At 39.9% G+C, this 16,754-nt stretch overlaps 1 protein-coding gene and 1 long non-coding RNA gene across 3 annotated transcripts in view; one reads left to right on the forward strand and one right to left on the reverse strand.

Moving 5' to 3' along the window:
* The first annotated feature begins 7,238 nt into the window (after positions 1 to 7,238).
* Positions 7,239 to 16,754, forward strand: part of LOC116331022 (anoctamin-1-like) — a 36,003-nt gene continuing 26,487 nt past the window's right edge. The window contains exons 1-3 of one of the 2 annotated variants that reach the window (XM_039615727.1): positions 7,239 to 7,737; positions 8,641 to 9,033; positions 16,229 to 16,327. In XM_039615727.1, the coding sequence (XP_039471661.1) occupies positions 7,633 to 7,737; positions 8,641 to 9,033; positions 16,229 to 16,327 (597 nt within the window). In that variant the 5' untranslated portion in view covers positions 7,239 to 7,632. The remainder of the gene's footprint in view (positions 7,738 to 8,640; positions 9,034 to 16,228; positions 16,328 to 16,754) is intronic. The other variant, XM_031753535.2, reaches the window with a different exon arrangement.
* On the reverse strand, positions 8,892 to 11,421 carry LOC120441288. The gene is made up of 3 exons (XR_005613958.1): positions 11,366 to 11,421; positions 9,733 to 9,823; positions 8,892 to 9,015 (listed from the first exon to the last, which is right to left on the reverse strand). It is a non-coding gene; the product is annotated as an uncharacterized LOC120441288 (long non-coding RNA).

Consider the following 16,754-nt stretch of genomic DNA (forward strand, 5'->3'; position numbering starts at 1 on the left):
GGGAGGGGCTGCCATTTGCTGAGAATGGTTGGGGGTGAGGGGAAAATGACTGACCCAGACACGCTGTGGAAGAGAGCCAGAGATAAATAATAACTAATGATTAAATGCAGAGTGGTGTATAAACACAGAGAGTGAAGAAGAAACACTCAGTGCATCATGGGAATCCCTCAGCAGCCTAGCACTATTGCAGCATAACTAAGGGAGGATTCAGCTTTACCTGATCCAGCCCTAACTATATGCTCAAAAGTAAAGTTTTAAACCTAACCTTAAAAGTAGAGATAGTGTCTGTCTCCCAAATCCAAACTGGAAGCTGGTTACACAGCAGAGGAGCCTGAAAGCTGAAGGCTCTCCCTCCCATTCTACTATTAAATACTCTAGGAAACCAAAGTAAGCTGGCAGTCTGAGAGCGAAGTGCTCTAATGGGATGATACAGTACTATAAGGTCTTCAAGATAAGCTGGGGCCTGATTATTCAAGAATATTCATGTGAGTAGAAGGATTTTAAATTCAATTCTGGAATCCAATAAAGAGCAGGTAAACATTTTAAAAATAGATTTTTAAAAATTTTCTACAACCACTCTTGCACATGCTTTTCTTATTTTGTCATGTATAACTGTTCACTTTATTATATGTATCTATGTCTCAGGGTTCTGTACAGTGGTCCCTCGTTTATCGCTGGAGTTACGTTCCAAATATAACCCACAATAGGTGAAATCCGCAAAGTAGCCAACTTTATTTTTTACAATTATTATAGATGTTTTAAGGCTGTAAAACCCCTCACTACACACTTTATACACTTTTCTCAGACAGGCATGAACATTTTCACACTTATTTTTCTACGAAGGTTTGAACTAAGTGCAGTATTATAGAATGAAACCAAAGGCACCCGCGATGCCTTTGACGGTGCAAAACGTTTCGTCGACATTATTGTGTTTGTTGGGGAGAAAACTTACAAACATACAGTACAGCACTTCAGAGTCACACAGCTAGCGATCGAAGATTTATGTAAATTTGACAAGCCGAACGCATTCTGTACTGTAAAGGAGACACGGCACGAGATTGATTGACAATGGTCTACAGCCAATCAGGATGCAGAACACAATGCGCTATACAAAAAAAAAATAAAAAAAGGTGAACGTGTAGCGAGGGGCCACTGTATAGGGGCTTTTTTTTGTTAAAAGGTCTCCCTTGAAAAATAAATATTGATCTCATTATGTTTAAATAATATTGTTGAGAGAAAGTATTTCTCTTGCCTTCATAACGGATGCATATTCTTCAAAATATCAAGTCTGCAAATGATACCCACAGCAAACGACTTCAGATTCAGCAGTACAATGCAGGGAAATGGTAAATAGACTGGTACTTACAGAAGTGTATATCCACTCGTCATGGGCATGAATGTCATGATAATTTGGGGCTTTTAAAGATTTCTTTTCTCTGTTCTTTTTCCAGGGTGGAATGATGGACAGCATACAGATTTAATGACTGTGTCCACGAATTGGAATTCAGTTTACATTTTCTCTAATCCACACAAGGTCAAAAGTTAAATGTCCCTTAGCAAATTGCATTCCAACCAGAACATTTTGGTAGCCATCAACAAGCTTCTGGTCTATTCTGGTGGGATAATTTGGCCACTCTTCCTCGCAGAATTCATTTAGATAGGTTGGCTTCCTGGTACAGCCCAGCTTTTAGGCATAATCCACAAATTCCCAATATGGGTGAGGTTGGGTTACATAATGTGTGCCTCCAAATTGTATAGAAGCACAGACAGATATTAATCTGAATGGCAAGAAGAAAGGTGGATGGATCACAATGTCTGTGAAAGTAAAGTGGTTCAGTCCTGGATCATTTGTTATTGGTGCTGTGGTCATATGTATTCCTGTAGCACATCTGTTAATCAAGCATTTTAATGCTTTTATGGTTATTAGTGGTGATTACCATGTTTCCAAAACACCATCTTACTAGCCAACTAGATCTAACAGCTAGATCTTGCTGTGTGAACAAAAAGACTTGGATCACCAGTTACATGAAAGAAATGAATGCTCGAAGTTGTGCACGATGTGACAAACTGTGGTGGTGGGGTGTGATTATAGGTTAGCTGCAGGGGGGAGAGGTGGAGCTGGGTAGTTCAGGGAGCAGTGCCAGGTGGGACTTATTGGCACAGCTGCCACTCATTTGCTAATCAGAGTCAAAATAAAAAACAAGATGAAGGATTGACAAACGCAAAGGGACAGAGTGAGATTTCCACTGAAAGATTTAAAAATAGCAGCAACAACCCAAAAACAGTCCAGTGGTGCATGATTTTCATTTTTAGGGGCCCTTTCCCAGAACCTTTTGATCACAACTCGTATGTGGATTTGTTGAGCGTGAACAGCATTTCTCCAGGAGGTCTGGTTTCTGCCATCAAAACACGCTAAGCTAACCCTATCTATTTTAGCACATGGCACCGTCACAGGAGGGATTCTTTAACTCAAACCGATAAAAAAAAAAAAATTACACTTTTTCTTAATCATGGGAGCTGTGGTAAAATATCCAGGCTCATTTTATCCAGAAGAAATTTTTAAGAAGTTAGCAAGTTTAAAAAGGAAATTGTGAAGACACCGAGCACGTAGGGAATGATTTAGTATGGTGAGGTTGTCTTCGGGTACAGAATTAAAACTATTTTTAAAAAGGGAGCGGTCAAAGATGGCTCATGTAACTCAACTCCAAGACATTTTACACAGCCGCCTCATCAAACTCAGAATTCAGTTCACATTCTTGTGATTCTTTCCTGAAGTCATGAGTAAGTACTGTTTGCCTATAATGCTGTAGCAACATTTTGACTGATGGCGACTAATATGTAGCATAAAAATGTTCTTCACACATGACTGAGACATACACGCTCACAGTCACCACAGTCATTGCTTCATTACTTCCCTGTTGTAGCTTCTAGATTTAGTGTAAGAGACCCGATAATGCTATAATGCTTTCCACTTGCGCAGCATTTTTCTATATTAGTGGTGGAACATACACACGTCTTGGGCAGGAATGGAACCAGAAGAACACGATCTACCTTGCCGGGGTGGAGTTTGCATGTTCCTCTGTGTGTCTGTGTTGGTTCATACTGTTCACAAAGATATATTCCATATTCCACATTTCACAAATGGTGAAAAATTGCTCTCCACTCATGAAATGGACAAATAAAGAAATCTGTCAAATCTGGAAATCTATTAGCAGGTGAAACACATCTGTTATCTCAACATCTGTAATTTCATTCATTTCATTTCCTTCAGGGCAGGCAGGTAGTGTGGACACCCAAGATTGTGAATGCAATAACTCATGAATGAAGTAATGTAGGAACTTCAAATCGATACCATAGTTGTATCTACAAATAAACTTGGACAACTTCCGATCTCAGTGACCTCGACCTCAAGGTCAGAGCAAGTTTTCTGGAAATCTTGTGAATGTGATAACTTGAAAACAAGATGATGTAGAATTTTGAAATTGATAGCTTAGGTGTGTCCACTAGGAGGCTGAGGGGTGGTACTGGCAGTTGCAAGTATTTTTAACTTCCATCTGGAGCTATATTGCCTCTTAGATTTTGCACTGTGTTTAAGGTCATGTAGATGGCTTCCTCTCCATCTGAACACTTTTACTGTGGAAACAATGTGCGAACAGTACAAAGTATATTCATCTACGAAGCTGGGGATGATAGAGGAAATGTTCAGTGTTGGGCCCAGCTCTCAGCAGCAAGTGTTCATCTCCAACATCATCGAACTGATGACAAAGTCAGACACTTATTTCAACTACATTTTCTAGCTGCTCCTGTTCTGCCCCCTCACAAAACAAATCTGTAAGTTAGTCTGTAGGCTCTCCAGTTATTGAAAAAACAGTGAAGACAGTGTTTGTAACTGTAACTTTTTCTGCATTTTGATGGCTCTCTGCTATTAAGCTCCAGGGTTTCACACTGCAGTAAACTTAGTCTGAAGTAAGCTTATTTTTAAGTTTCTTCAGCATCTCATGACTTCTCTATAATGGGTGGTGGGAGGCGCCATAACTGTATGTCATAAACAGATGAAAGTGGATCTCATAGATCTTTTTCAGTGTCTGATTCAGAGTCTGTGTCAGTGACGTGCCTTCTAATAAGAACAGCTGCATTAGGTTCAAGGCCTCTTAGCTTCCTATGTATTAAAGCAACATATGTTTACTTACTTATTCGCTATGTGTCAAGAAAATGTTTTATAGAGTTTTTAAGAGCACAACTATCGGCTACACATTTTAATTCATTTTAAATATGACTGAACTGAACTTGGTAGATGTCCATGCCTTTCACATTAGGCCTGCTAGTTCTCTTAGGAATGTCTGAGCTGGCTGGCTGTCCTCTTTGGCTTCCTGAAGTTGATCTGACTCAGTGCTGCTGGACATGTCTTATCTCATGCAGGTCACCGATGTGCTTCCTGTGTCTGTTCTTCCCGTCCTCTATGAAGCATTGTGGCTGCATGGCTGCAGCATGAACATACCCTGCACTGATTAGCCTACATAAAAGACTGTATTTAACAATATAAACTTCTGAGATAGGTCTTGATGCACGCACTGTCATCCAGGCAAGAAGATTTGTGGGTTTCCACTGAAAACCCTGAAGATGAACAGAATCAACATTTTGGTATATTGATCCAGGTAATAATCATATATGCAGTTCATTGAGGGCGTACTGCACTAACACTACAGTTCCAGCATGAAATTATTCAGGCCTCTGATGTAACCCGTAAGTGATATAATCAGTACTTAGATTATGTAGAAGTTTTTACATTACATTTTAACATTATACATGTTTTTACACACATTCAGGTAGAGGGAAGTAGAAGCAACAGATTTATGAGCGCTAATCCAGCTGTGCAAGTGCAGTTCCCCATCAGTATGCAGTGTTTCATTTGTTTACAATCCACATCTGTATCGCTGTATTTTATGTCCTTGACTTGGCTTGGCAACACGTCTGTCCAGAGTACAGAAAAATGACTTGACAAATCTGCGTTTGGAGTGACCTTGACATGACTGCATGGTACAAACTTGTTACGGTCGAAAGATTTATATGGTCTGAGTGTTTCCCTTCATATAGACGCTGGGTTTTTCCACAGGGTATACAAAAGAGACGATTCACAACCCAATGTGGAACGTTAGCTCCAATGAATGACCGTACTACCAACAGCAGTCACTTTATGCCACCACTTGGACTCCACCCACAAAGTAGGCCATGAAGGTTTACACACAGTGAGCTATTCTTTGTGAGGCAGATGTGGTTATTTGGTATATAATAAAGCACTCTAGGGTTAAATGTGCTCCAAAGCACTTTGACTGTGCAGGAAGATTAGGAAAGTGCTTTACAACTGCTGTTACCACCTGAACTACAGACACCTTGTTGTTGTTAGCTTGGAGCTTTTTGCTGCTCAGGCACTGATGAAGCTGGAAACCACTAATAGTTAGAGGTAGTTAACATTATAGGTGTAGTATAGTATGGTTTTGATTTAAAGGTATTCAGAAAATACTGATTAACCAGCCATACCTCGTGAATTCTACACTCCTCTGGTTTGAATATTTAATGATTTAATTTTATCCTCTGTAAGGTTCATAATTTCATAAAAAGCATATGAATATGGTCTGTTCATAGGATGCTGCACTGTTCTTTGAATGATACCTACCGCTATAATGCATTAAGTATGTCTTAACTGCATTTTGGTTTCTGGGTAAGTGTTTATAACTTTTGTATTGTAATATAAAGGTTACCCAATTCTCTAGTAAGACAAGCTGTTGGTTGCTGTTTGTCTCAGATGCTTGGAGAGGTGTGACCTGCGAAACCCCAGCTGGTCAAAACACAATTTGACTGATGTACACAAAGTTTTAAGCAATTATTAGAAAAGCTGAGTTACAGTATGTGAACACAAACACCACTTCCTGCTGTTCCCTGTGAGAATTGACCTTTAACCCCTATATCTTGCTCCCAGTATTGAGTCGGACACATGGCATCCCTTGAGAGCTCGACAGCCTGTGCTCTACAAGGTCTCTGCTTTCCTTTGCTTGATTCTGTGTATATTTTTTTACTCTTAAAGTCTAAAAATACACTTGAGTGCGGATGTTGCTGCTGTGTTACATAAACTTGTGGGATTGAAGTGTCAGGAATGAGAGGTTGGACAGAAAGTTTTTGGATCCTAGTTCTCACAAAGTAAACAATTATGGAAGAGAGGACAGTTTCCTGGAACAGCTTCACACAGGAAAATCTACACAGAATTACACTGAAGTGTCATGTTTTGATAACTTTTTTATATACTTGAGGAAAAGTGTCCCAAGATTCTAGAGCTCCACTTTAAAAGCTCGCACTGACAGTAATCAAGTCGATTACTATTACTAATAGGAGTAACTTACTGTGTATTCCAGACCATCGTGGTCAGCTACACGGTAAAAGAGAATGTCTGCTTTCATGTAATGTGGATCATATCAGAACTGTCATCTTTTCTTTCAAACGTGTTCTTTATGTAGCTGAGAGAGTACCAGCCATGTAACTTATGTTTTTAATATTATTATAAAACTGTACTTGACTTCTGTATATTTTGAAAAAATACCACTGAAATTGCAAGTGGACTTGACTGTACATTTTGAACAAAATAAAGCTTAGAAAGAAGGTGACTGGACTTCTTTAGGTTTCTTTTTTAGAAGCTTTTCAGATGAAAGGTAAAATGTTTTCAAGAAACTTAAAGAAGTCCATTTGCTTTCTTTCCAGGCTCCCTGGATTACCTGGATGACTGAGAACATGCACAGAACCAAATGAAACACTTTGTTGCACAATGTTTTTATGCAAGATGGTCTGGGTTCAGATTCAGACTGCGTTCATTCTGTGTGGAGATTGCATGTTTCCCCGTGTCCATGTGGACTCTTTCTGTGTATTCTAGTTTCCTCCTACAGTCCAAAGACATGAATTGGGTTAGGGAGACTGGTGACCTGTCCAGGGTATATGTTGCCTCTTGCCCCATGAAAGCTGGGATAGGCTTCAGCTCCTCATGACCCTGAGTTAATTGAGCAGACAAAAATTGATAGATATCCTTTAAACTATTTAACAACAGCTGCTGGTTGTTCTTTCATTACAGTATTAGAGAGAAAACAATTGCAAACAATAAAATAAATCAATAAATAACACGTGCTAATAATCTGCAGAACTACTTATTAACACCGCAATACTAAGGAGCTATGCAGGAGACTGCGAGAGAAGGAGGCACACTGTGTATTGGGGTTGGTACAGTTTAGCAAATACAGAGAAAGTGAGGCAGGGCACCTTGTGTTCATCAGAGTTTTATCGTTGTCTAAGTTTAGATCTTGGCTTGCAGAATGCATCTCAAGTAACAAGGCTGCTCACTCACTTTAGTAGCACCACAATCCAGACAAAAACAGGGCTTTACACAGAGCTTTAAAGGAAGACAAACACAGAAAAGTGGCAAGTCACTGAAAAATAAGAGTAGAGGCGGGGCTATCAAAGCCCAGCAGAGTCATATAGTGAAAAATCTCAAACAGGAGGCAAACACAGAGAGACCTAAGGCAGAACCAGGACTATTCTCTGTAAGAAAACAACTCTTCACCACATAAGTTTACCGTTTTTTCTACCTGGACAATGACAGAGAATGTAGAAGATCAAGTCAACTTCTCTCAAACCTCGGGGTCTGAGCAACAGACACCGCATTTTCTACGAGATGTCATCTTCCATGGCAAGTTTAAGGTAAGCGTCTCTGCAAGAGGCACAGAGACTGACAGAGAGAGAGTAGGAGGACAGATAAGGCAAGATAAATAAAGACACGGAATAACATCTATTTAATAATAGTTTGGACTTGGATTTGATGTAATACTTCATCCTCACTGACCCAACTGGACAACTTATGATTGGCCATAGTTGTTCCTACTGACAAAACAAAAATTATTCAACCTTTTTTGCTTGTTTTTGTACATTCTTGAACAGCTATGTAGGCTGGTATGTGGAAACATAAACTACATGAGTTGCAGCCTTCTTTTTGATTTTCTTGTGCAGCAATTACAGCTATTTTAATATATTTAAAACTCAAAATACTTTACTGGTTAAAAAAATAAAAATAGTCAGCAGTCGTTGATGAACATGACCAAAACTTTTACATTGATACTGTCTTTAAGAGTGCTACTGCCACTCTGCAGCACCGCTCATTATTTAAGGCAGGCATTGCTGCCTTAAGTAATGAGAAGGATCAAACTGAAGTTCCTTCTGCAGGTCGTACACTGCACTGAACTGTAACTGTATAAGTCTTCTGTGCAAAAAGCTCAGTAAAAGAATAGCTTTTAAATGCAAGTCCAGAAAGGAAATCTTGCTATTTTTACATTCTTTCCATGAGGCAGGGTTTGATGTGTATTAAAATACAAACAAACAACATATGTGAATAAAACTGTTAAATCATCGAACCATGCTGGTGATCCAATGGTGTCGGACACTGAATGGCAACACCCCTGATTTGAGTGCAGTTCTTCTTGTTGGATATCCTCCCCATCTCTTTCTGCGTGCATTTCTTGCAGTCACTCTTGTCAACTAATAAATGCATAAATCATGTTCCCTAAGCTCTCGCTCTTACATGTCTGGTTTAAATCTGCGTATTTTCAGCGGCTGAAGGCTCTAACTCCAGAGGAAAATACCCGCTCCCAGCATGGGCTCTTCTTCCAGGATGGTCAACGGCGTGTTGACTACGTGCTCACCTACTCCGTGAAGAAGTCGAGTGGAAGCCACTCCACTCGGCAGTCAGTGCATCTCCTCACTGAGAATGTTGTTGCTCGCAGCTTCCGCCATGGTCCTCAGAGTGGTGGCGAAAAGCTCCGAGCCAAGCAAACACAAAGGACGAAAGACTCATCTTCCGTACCTTCATCGAAGGTTATCGACATGGAGTTGGGCTGTTCAGGAGAAATCTTCAATGGCCAGGAGGATCAGAAGGCATTCAGAAGGGAGGAGTTTGAGGGAAAACTGAGAGACATGGGGCTAGAGCTGGAAAAAGATGAAGATGTAAGTTCTAATAATTATCCATTACAATTATATTTTCTATAAGGTTTTCTTTAACCAAACTTAAAATATCGATATCATATCATATCTCATAGTTTCAGTAACAAAAAGCATAAATTTAATGTCTATGAGAGAAGGAAGTGAGTACTCTTGGTACAAGCCAATTCATTTTTCTTTGCCTCAATAGGAAACCATCACCTGCTCCCCTAGAGGGAGGCATAACTTTAAATTGACTACTTCTTTGTTTTGATATCTTTAGCCCTAAGTTTGCTGCTTCAGTTTTGGAGCCATTGCAGTTTCAGAGCTCTAACATAGACATCAGGCTCACCACCAGTGCTGTGAAGCTGTACTGGCAGAAACTTCTTCAGACTATAAAGAGGAGCTCCTTACACTTATTATCACCCTTGCAGAAAATGATGACTGACTCATGACTCATTCAGTGATGGGAATGCTTCCATAATGAAACCACTCATAAACTTATATGCATTACACTAGTAAGCACTTTCAAGGGTCCTGACGGGGGGGTTATGTTGATGCTCATTTTGAATTTCTGAAGGGTTGTCTTGACTTAAGTTGCTGCTATTTAATTGAGTGTTTTAATATGTGTGTTTACAAGCAGTCAAACAGGTGTGTCTGTGTATGGCTCTTCACGTATTATCATTTGCGAATGACCCTCCGTGACGCTAAGTGTGAAATGCCTACCATGAGAGATATGTCTGCAGGCTTTCAAAAAGACTTGTTGGCCAACAGCATTTTCCACTCAGCTCATTGTTAATCATAAAGAACAGCAGACCTGCACATGCAGTGGAGAGACAGAAATGATACTGTCCTGCAGGTCACAATTAACACTTTCATGCATCTCACCCTTTCTCTTCACTCTCTTACACATCTTCACTAATCCACTGAAACACACTTGAACACACAAACTTCAAACTCAATAGAATGTAAATAGAAAGAATTTATAACTTGTTCCTATTGTAACAAATGTCCATATAGACATCATCATATATTTGAAGATGTGTTTTTATGTTGGTGTCCTTGTTAAAGGACAGAACAAGAGCAAAAGCAACCTCACCCCAGAACACATACTAGATGTGCTTGCAGCTATGCCATGAGTTCACTGGTGACTTCAGTAGTGATCAACTACTATATAAACACAAATCCTGACCTCTTTCCAGATACTGCTCCCAGGTACATGGATGACACTGGGGTCAAAATAAAAACACCTGAACTGAACTTCATAGACCTGCTAGAGAGATCGCTAGACCACAAGTCTTAATAACAAAGTCAACAATGAACTTTCACAAGGATTGAAATTTGCCATTTTACTCTAAGCACCTACTGGATCACAAACTGTGGCTCTTGAAGCACCACAGATTATGCCAAAAAAGCCTGATCTGAGCATGAAAAAGTAATTTCTATTGCAGTTTGATGTTCTAATTGCGAACTATGTGAATGCACTGCTACACTGTTTCACAGTTTTGGCAGATTTACAATTTGATTTGATCTTGAAATTTCTGTCTAGTGATGACAGTGTCTAATAATAGTAATTACTATTATTATTACTACTATATTTTTGCACAAACTGTGGTTTATATTTACCTTATAACTTATATAAACCAAAGGTTAGAAGATAACCGCTTCTGAATGTCTGCAATATTTTAAGCAGCCAGTTTCTGTAAAACTATTTGCAGGGTTGCAGTTTAGATGTATCTATATATCAGTTGCTTAAAAGTGGAAACTGATATTCAGTCTATGTATAAGATGTCCTAATGCCAGAATAAAAATAGAAAATAGTTGTCTCCACAGCTGACCTGAGGTTGTGAGCACCACACAGAGTCTAAATTCCTGGTTTTCTACACATGGGACTAGGGATGGGTATCGTTTAGGTTTTATCCGATACCAGTACCAAACCGGTACTTTTGAAACGGTGCCGGTGCTTAAACGGTGCTCAAACCGGTGCTTAAAGAATGGAGAACACAAAATTGGTCACAAAACCTCTCATGTTCAGCTGTTTTTTTGTAAAAAGATAACAATGTTAGCCTTTTCTGCAGCTATAGGGGATATGTGGTATCACTCTTGGCTGGAAGCAGTGCTTAAACAATGGAAAAAACATAAACTTTGTCCAAAAACCTCTCATGTTTAACTGTTTTCCACTTTTTCTTTGGTCATTTTAGCCTTTTTGGCCAGGGTGAAGGGAGTATCTGCCATCAAACAAGAAGACAGCCGCATGTAACTACGACGGTGTTTGCTAGTTCACCTTACATGCATTAATGTAATAATGTGGTTAGCTTACTCAACGTTAATTACACACGAACAACATGAAGCTACTCACGCAGAGGAGAACGGCTGCTGCTGCCATCATCATCCGTCATCATTTCTGCTACACTGGCAGGGCTAGGGGCCAGGACTCTACTCTTCGGGTTTTGGGGGGATGTTGCCACACCCGCAGTAGATGTGCACGGTGTGAGGTCTCGCAGCAAGCTATCAAACACGGCGCATTTCTCGGCTTTAAAAAAAACGCTATGCGTTGCCAGGTGTTTCATCAGATTCGAGGTGTTACCTCCTTTGCACAGTATCACCTTAAAGCACTTGTTGCAGGCTGCTGAGTTTGCATCTTTTGCTGTGAAGTACAGCCAGACTTTTGACCTCTTAGCCTTGGGCATTTTTAGCTCTGCTTTAAAAGAACGTATGTACCTGGGCCCGCCTACTATCCTCGGAAACGTAAAATGATTGACTAGAATCCAAAGTGTATCACAGCTCAGGAAAAAAAAGCACCGAAATAAAGCACCGAAATGTGCGCTGCTTTTCGGTCTGGTTACTACCGTTTATGTCAGAACCGGTGCCATACCGGTACCCATCCCTACATGGGACTATCTAATTTCTGACATTTTGGTAACTACCAGCATTAGCTGATACTAGGTTAATTCTGGTTTAATGAAAAAAAAATCACCAGTCTAAATTTCCAGTAAGTTGGACCTTTGAACTAACAGACAGGGAAGAGAGAGACTGCAGGATCAATTTTCCTGAAACAGAATACACAGTAAAACACCAGTCTAGTCTCGTGACACAGGGGTGTTCGGGTGACATCAGTATTTCCTAATCAGTAATTCTAGTATTTTGCACACAGTTAGGTCCATATATATTTGGACACTGATGCAAGTTTTGATTTCTTTTACTGTTTTTTTTTTTGTTTGTTTGTTTTTTTTTTTACTGAAACATATTCCAGGTATAGTAATAAAATGGACACGGACATAATGTGTAGACTCTCAGCTTTAATTTGAGGGTATCCACATTCAAATTGGATGAAAGGTTTAGGAGTTTCAGCTCAATTGACTGAAACTCCTAAACCTTTCATGCTTTCATGCTTTAATGCTTGCTGGTCAATTGACTCAAAGGCTATTTCATGGGCAGGTGTGGGCAATTCCTTCGTTATGTCATTATAAATTAAGAAGATAAAAGGCCTGGAGTTGATCTAAGGTGTGGTGCTTGGAATCAAAAGATTTTGCTGTGAACCAACAACACGCGGTCACAGGAGCTCTCCGTGCAGGTGAAACAAGCCATGCTTAAGCTGCGAAAACAGAAAAAACTCATCCGAGAAATTCCTACAATATTAGGAGTGGCAAACTATAGTTTGGTACAAGAAAGCTCTGGTGAATGCAGCAACACAAAAAGACCCAGATGTCCACAGAGGACAACAGTAGTGGATGATCACAGAATTATTTCCATTGTGAAGAGAAACCCATTCACAACAGCCAACCAAGTGAACAACACTCTCCAGGGGGTAGGCATATCAATATGCAAATCTACCATAAAGAGAAGACTGCATGAAAGTAAATACAAAAGCTAGGTACTTGAAGGCGTGGAACAGCTCATGATCCAAAGCATACTACATTATCTCTAAAACACAGCGGTGGCAGTGTGATGGTTTGCGGTGTATGGCTGCCAGTCCCACTAGGACACTAGTGTTTATTAATGATGTGACACAGGACAGAAGCAGCTTAATGAATTCTGAGGTGTTTAATGACATAGTGTATGCTCAAATCTAGCTAAATGGAGTCAAAATGATTGGGTGGCGTTTCATAATACAGATGGACAATGACCCAAAACATGCAGCCAAAGCAACCCAGGAATGTATTAAAGCAAAGAAGTGGAATATCCTTGAATGGCCAAGTCAGTCACCATATCTTGAGCATGCATTTCACTTGCTGAAGCCTAAACTTTGGACAGAAGTAGAGCAGAGCATTAAAAAGGAGGAAACCCAAGTCCCCTCTCACCCCAATGGGCTTGGGTCCTCTACCAGAGGCCAGGGAGCTCTTGAAGTGGTTCACTTCATTTCTTGTGGTTAGAAGACTTTTGTTCTCAATGTGAGACTTTTGCTCAGATGTAGCTTGATTCACATGCAGTGTTCCACAAGGATCTGTTTTAAGTTCCTTGGTGTTCTCATTGTATATTCTACCACTAGGCTAGATTATTAGTTCTGAATTTGTTTTAGTTTTAAATCCATTTCTTATCATCTGTATGTAGACAATATTCAACTGTACCTTTCTTTCAAACCTTATGAACTGGATAAACTATCCATTCTAATGGACTGTCATAAGGAAATAAATGGTTGAACAGCAAACAATTTTCTGTGGCTTAATACAGACAAGACAGGCTGTTTAATTAGGGCTCCAGAGAACATTAATCCCCAAATTAGACCATGTCTGTGAGCTTTCTCATCCACTGTAAAAGCTACTGCTCGGTCAATTTTTGATCAGTCTTTGACTTTTGATGCCCACATCAAATCTGTGACCTGCTCTTGCTTTCTTCACTTAAGTAATATCTTAAGTACTTAAGTAATATATGTCTGAAAACTAAAGAGGATGCCTTCCAAACCTTAGCACCAAAACTATGGAAGATTTTATCTAATGCATTTATTCAAACAAGCATAACACAACATTGGATAATGTTTTTGTGTGTTATGTTGTTTTTGTGTGACCAAATTGTATTTGTAATATCTTTGTAAAGCACTTTTTAATATATTCCCGTCTTGTGTTATATAAGCAAATTTAACTTACTTAACAATATGTAGTAGCTCAGTGTTCCAATATTCAGAAGAAGAAACTGCTCCCATAACTGGAGATCAATGAGGTACAACACAAATGCTACGGGAAGGGAAAGCCAGGACGTCAGGTTGGGGGGAAATATCATCATCATCCCCACATGAGATTGGATACCAAGCCCCAAGCACAACTGAAGTTGTGTTGATGGCAAGAGCAACTGACCTGAGAGATAGGACGATGGCTAAGCTGTAAACCTGGACCCTCTGTGGCTGACTATGTGGAATACCCTCTAAAGGTTTACTAGACTAGAAGATGTGAATGCAGCATTTTGGAATGCAACTGTACTGTGACCATCATCAAAATCAACCAGCTGATCTACACCACGGCAGCAGTGATCACAGATAATCAGCCACAAGGAGCAGTACCTTCCATGGAGAAGGAGACAAGAGGCCAAGATCAAGGCAGCACAAAGGGAAGTTTGCCAACTATTGGAGCTGGAATGGTTAACTTAAGGCCGGACAGTCCTGATCCCCAAGGATGCTGAGAAGGGACCGGTCACATGCAACTACCAGCCAATAACCTGCCTTAGTACCACATGGAAGCTCCTGTCAGGCATCATAGTGGCTAAGATGAACAGGCATGTGGCAAAAAAAAAGGTATTGGCAGGTATACCAGAGGGGAAAAACACCAGCTGCTGGTAGACAGAGCAGTTGCCCGAAATTGCAAAACCAGACTGAAAGCCTATGACTCAGTGCCCCCAACATGGATCCTGGAACTATACAAGTTCAACAGGACCCTAAGAGCCTTTATCAAGAATTCAATGAGGATGTGGCGAACAACACTAGAAGCAAACTTCAAGCCAACTACACAAGTGGCCATCAAGTGCGGGATCTATCAAGGCGATGCCCTGTCCCAACTGTTGTTCTGTATAGGCCTGAATCCTCAGTCAGGAAAATTGCTACAACTTTGAATGTGTCCTCAAGTGCAGTCGCAAAAAACGGCAAGCGCTATGACAAAACTGGCTCACATGAGGACCACAACAGGAAAGGAAGACCAAAAGTCACCTCTGCTGCTGAGGATAAATTCATCTGAATCATCAACCGCAGAATTCACAAGTCAACAGCACCTCAGATTAGAGCCCAGATAAATGCCACACAGAGTTCCAGTAGCAGACATATCTCTACATCAGCTGTTCAGAGGATACTGTGTGAAACAGGCCTTTATGGTCAAATAGCTGCTAAGAAACCTCTACTAAGGAAAAGCAACAAGCAGAAGAGATTTGTTTGGGCCAAGAAACACAAGGAATGGACATTAGACCAGTGGAAATCTGTGCTTTGGTCTGATGAGTCCAAATTTGAGATCTTGATATCTCCACCAAAGCATGGAGGAGGAGGGATGGTGGTGTGAGGGGTGTTTTGCTGGTCACACTTTTGGGGATTTATTCAAAATTGAAGACACACTGAACCAGCGTGGCTACCACAGCATCCTGTGCAACATGCCATCCCATCCAGTTTGCATTTAGTTGGACCATCATTTATTTTTCAACAGAACAATGACCCCAAACACACCTCCAGGCTGAGTAAGGGCTATTTGACCAAGAAGGAGAGAGATGGAGTGCTGCACCAGATGGCCTGGCCTCCACAGTCACCTGACTTAAATGCAATCGAGATGGTTTGGGATGAAATGGACCGTAGAGTGAAGGCAAAAGGGCCAACAAATGCTCAGCATCTCTTGGAACTCCTTCAAGTCTGTTGGAAAGCCATTTCAGGTGACGACCTCATGAAGCTCATCAAGAGAATGCATCAAGAGTGTGCAAAAGAAATATTCAAAGCAAAGGGTGGCTGTTTTGAAGAATCCCAAATATAAAACACTTTTCGAGTTATTTCACACTTTTTTGTTTACAACATAATTCCATATGTGTTCATTCTTAGTTTTGAAAAGTCATAGTCATGAAAATAAAGAAAAACCATTAAATGAGGAGGTGTGTCCAAACTTTTGACTGGTAGTGTATAATGATATCATATTAGCGAGAGAGAGAGATCTGAAGACATACATGTGCAGTATTATTTTATTTCTCTATCTGTGTTTTGAAAATGAAATAAAACTATATGGGAGTTTTATACAGTTGTTTTTGCATGCTGTTTCCCTCTTAGGGAAAGATTCCAGGAGTGTACTTCGTGAAAATCCATGCTCCCTGGAATGTTCTTTGTCGAGAAGCCGAATTCATGAAGTTAAAGATGCCCACCAAAAAAGTAAGTCTTTAAAATGTTAGTTAAAAAAAATGCCATGTTATGCTATGTTATATATTTCAAATGGGCAGTTTAGAGTCAGTATCAAATATACAATCTATTTAGGTTTAACATATCTGTGTCATCATAACAGTTAAGAAACTTCTATATTATATAAATTCTATATTTTCTATTTTGTAAAAGAACACCTGGATCTCTGTGTTTGTAACTTATGCTTTTAACTGACCTTGTGCTAAATGTGAAGATTCTGTTTGTGCATCAAATACATATGTTGAGGATGAAAGCACGGGACTTTAAGAAATTTAAAAATGATCATAAATTACAGACCTTTTATATGCCTTTTTCTTTTTTCAATGAGTAGATTAATTCGTTTACAACTAGGTCAGTAAGTTGCAGGGTTTAACCAATGAGTTAAACTACATGTGTGTCT

The sequence above is a fragment of the Oreochromis aureus genome, linkage group 7 (assembly GCF_013358895.1).
Source record: "Oreochromis aureus strain Israel breed Guangdong linkage group 7, ZZ_aureus, whole genome shotgun sequence".
In the NCBI taxonomy this organism is placed as follows: Eukaryota; Metazoa; Chordata; class Actinopteri; order Cichliformes; family Cichlidae; genus Oreochromis; species Oreochromis aureus.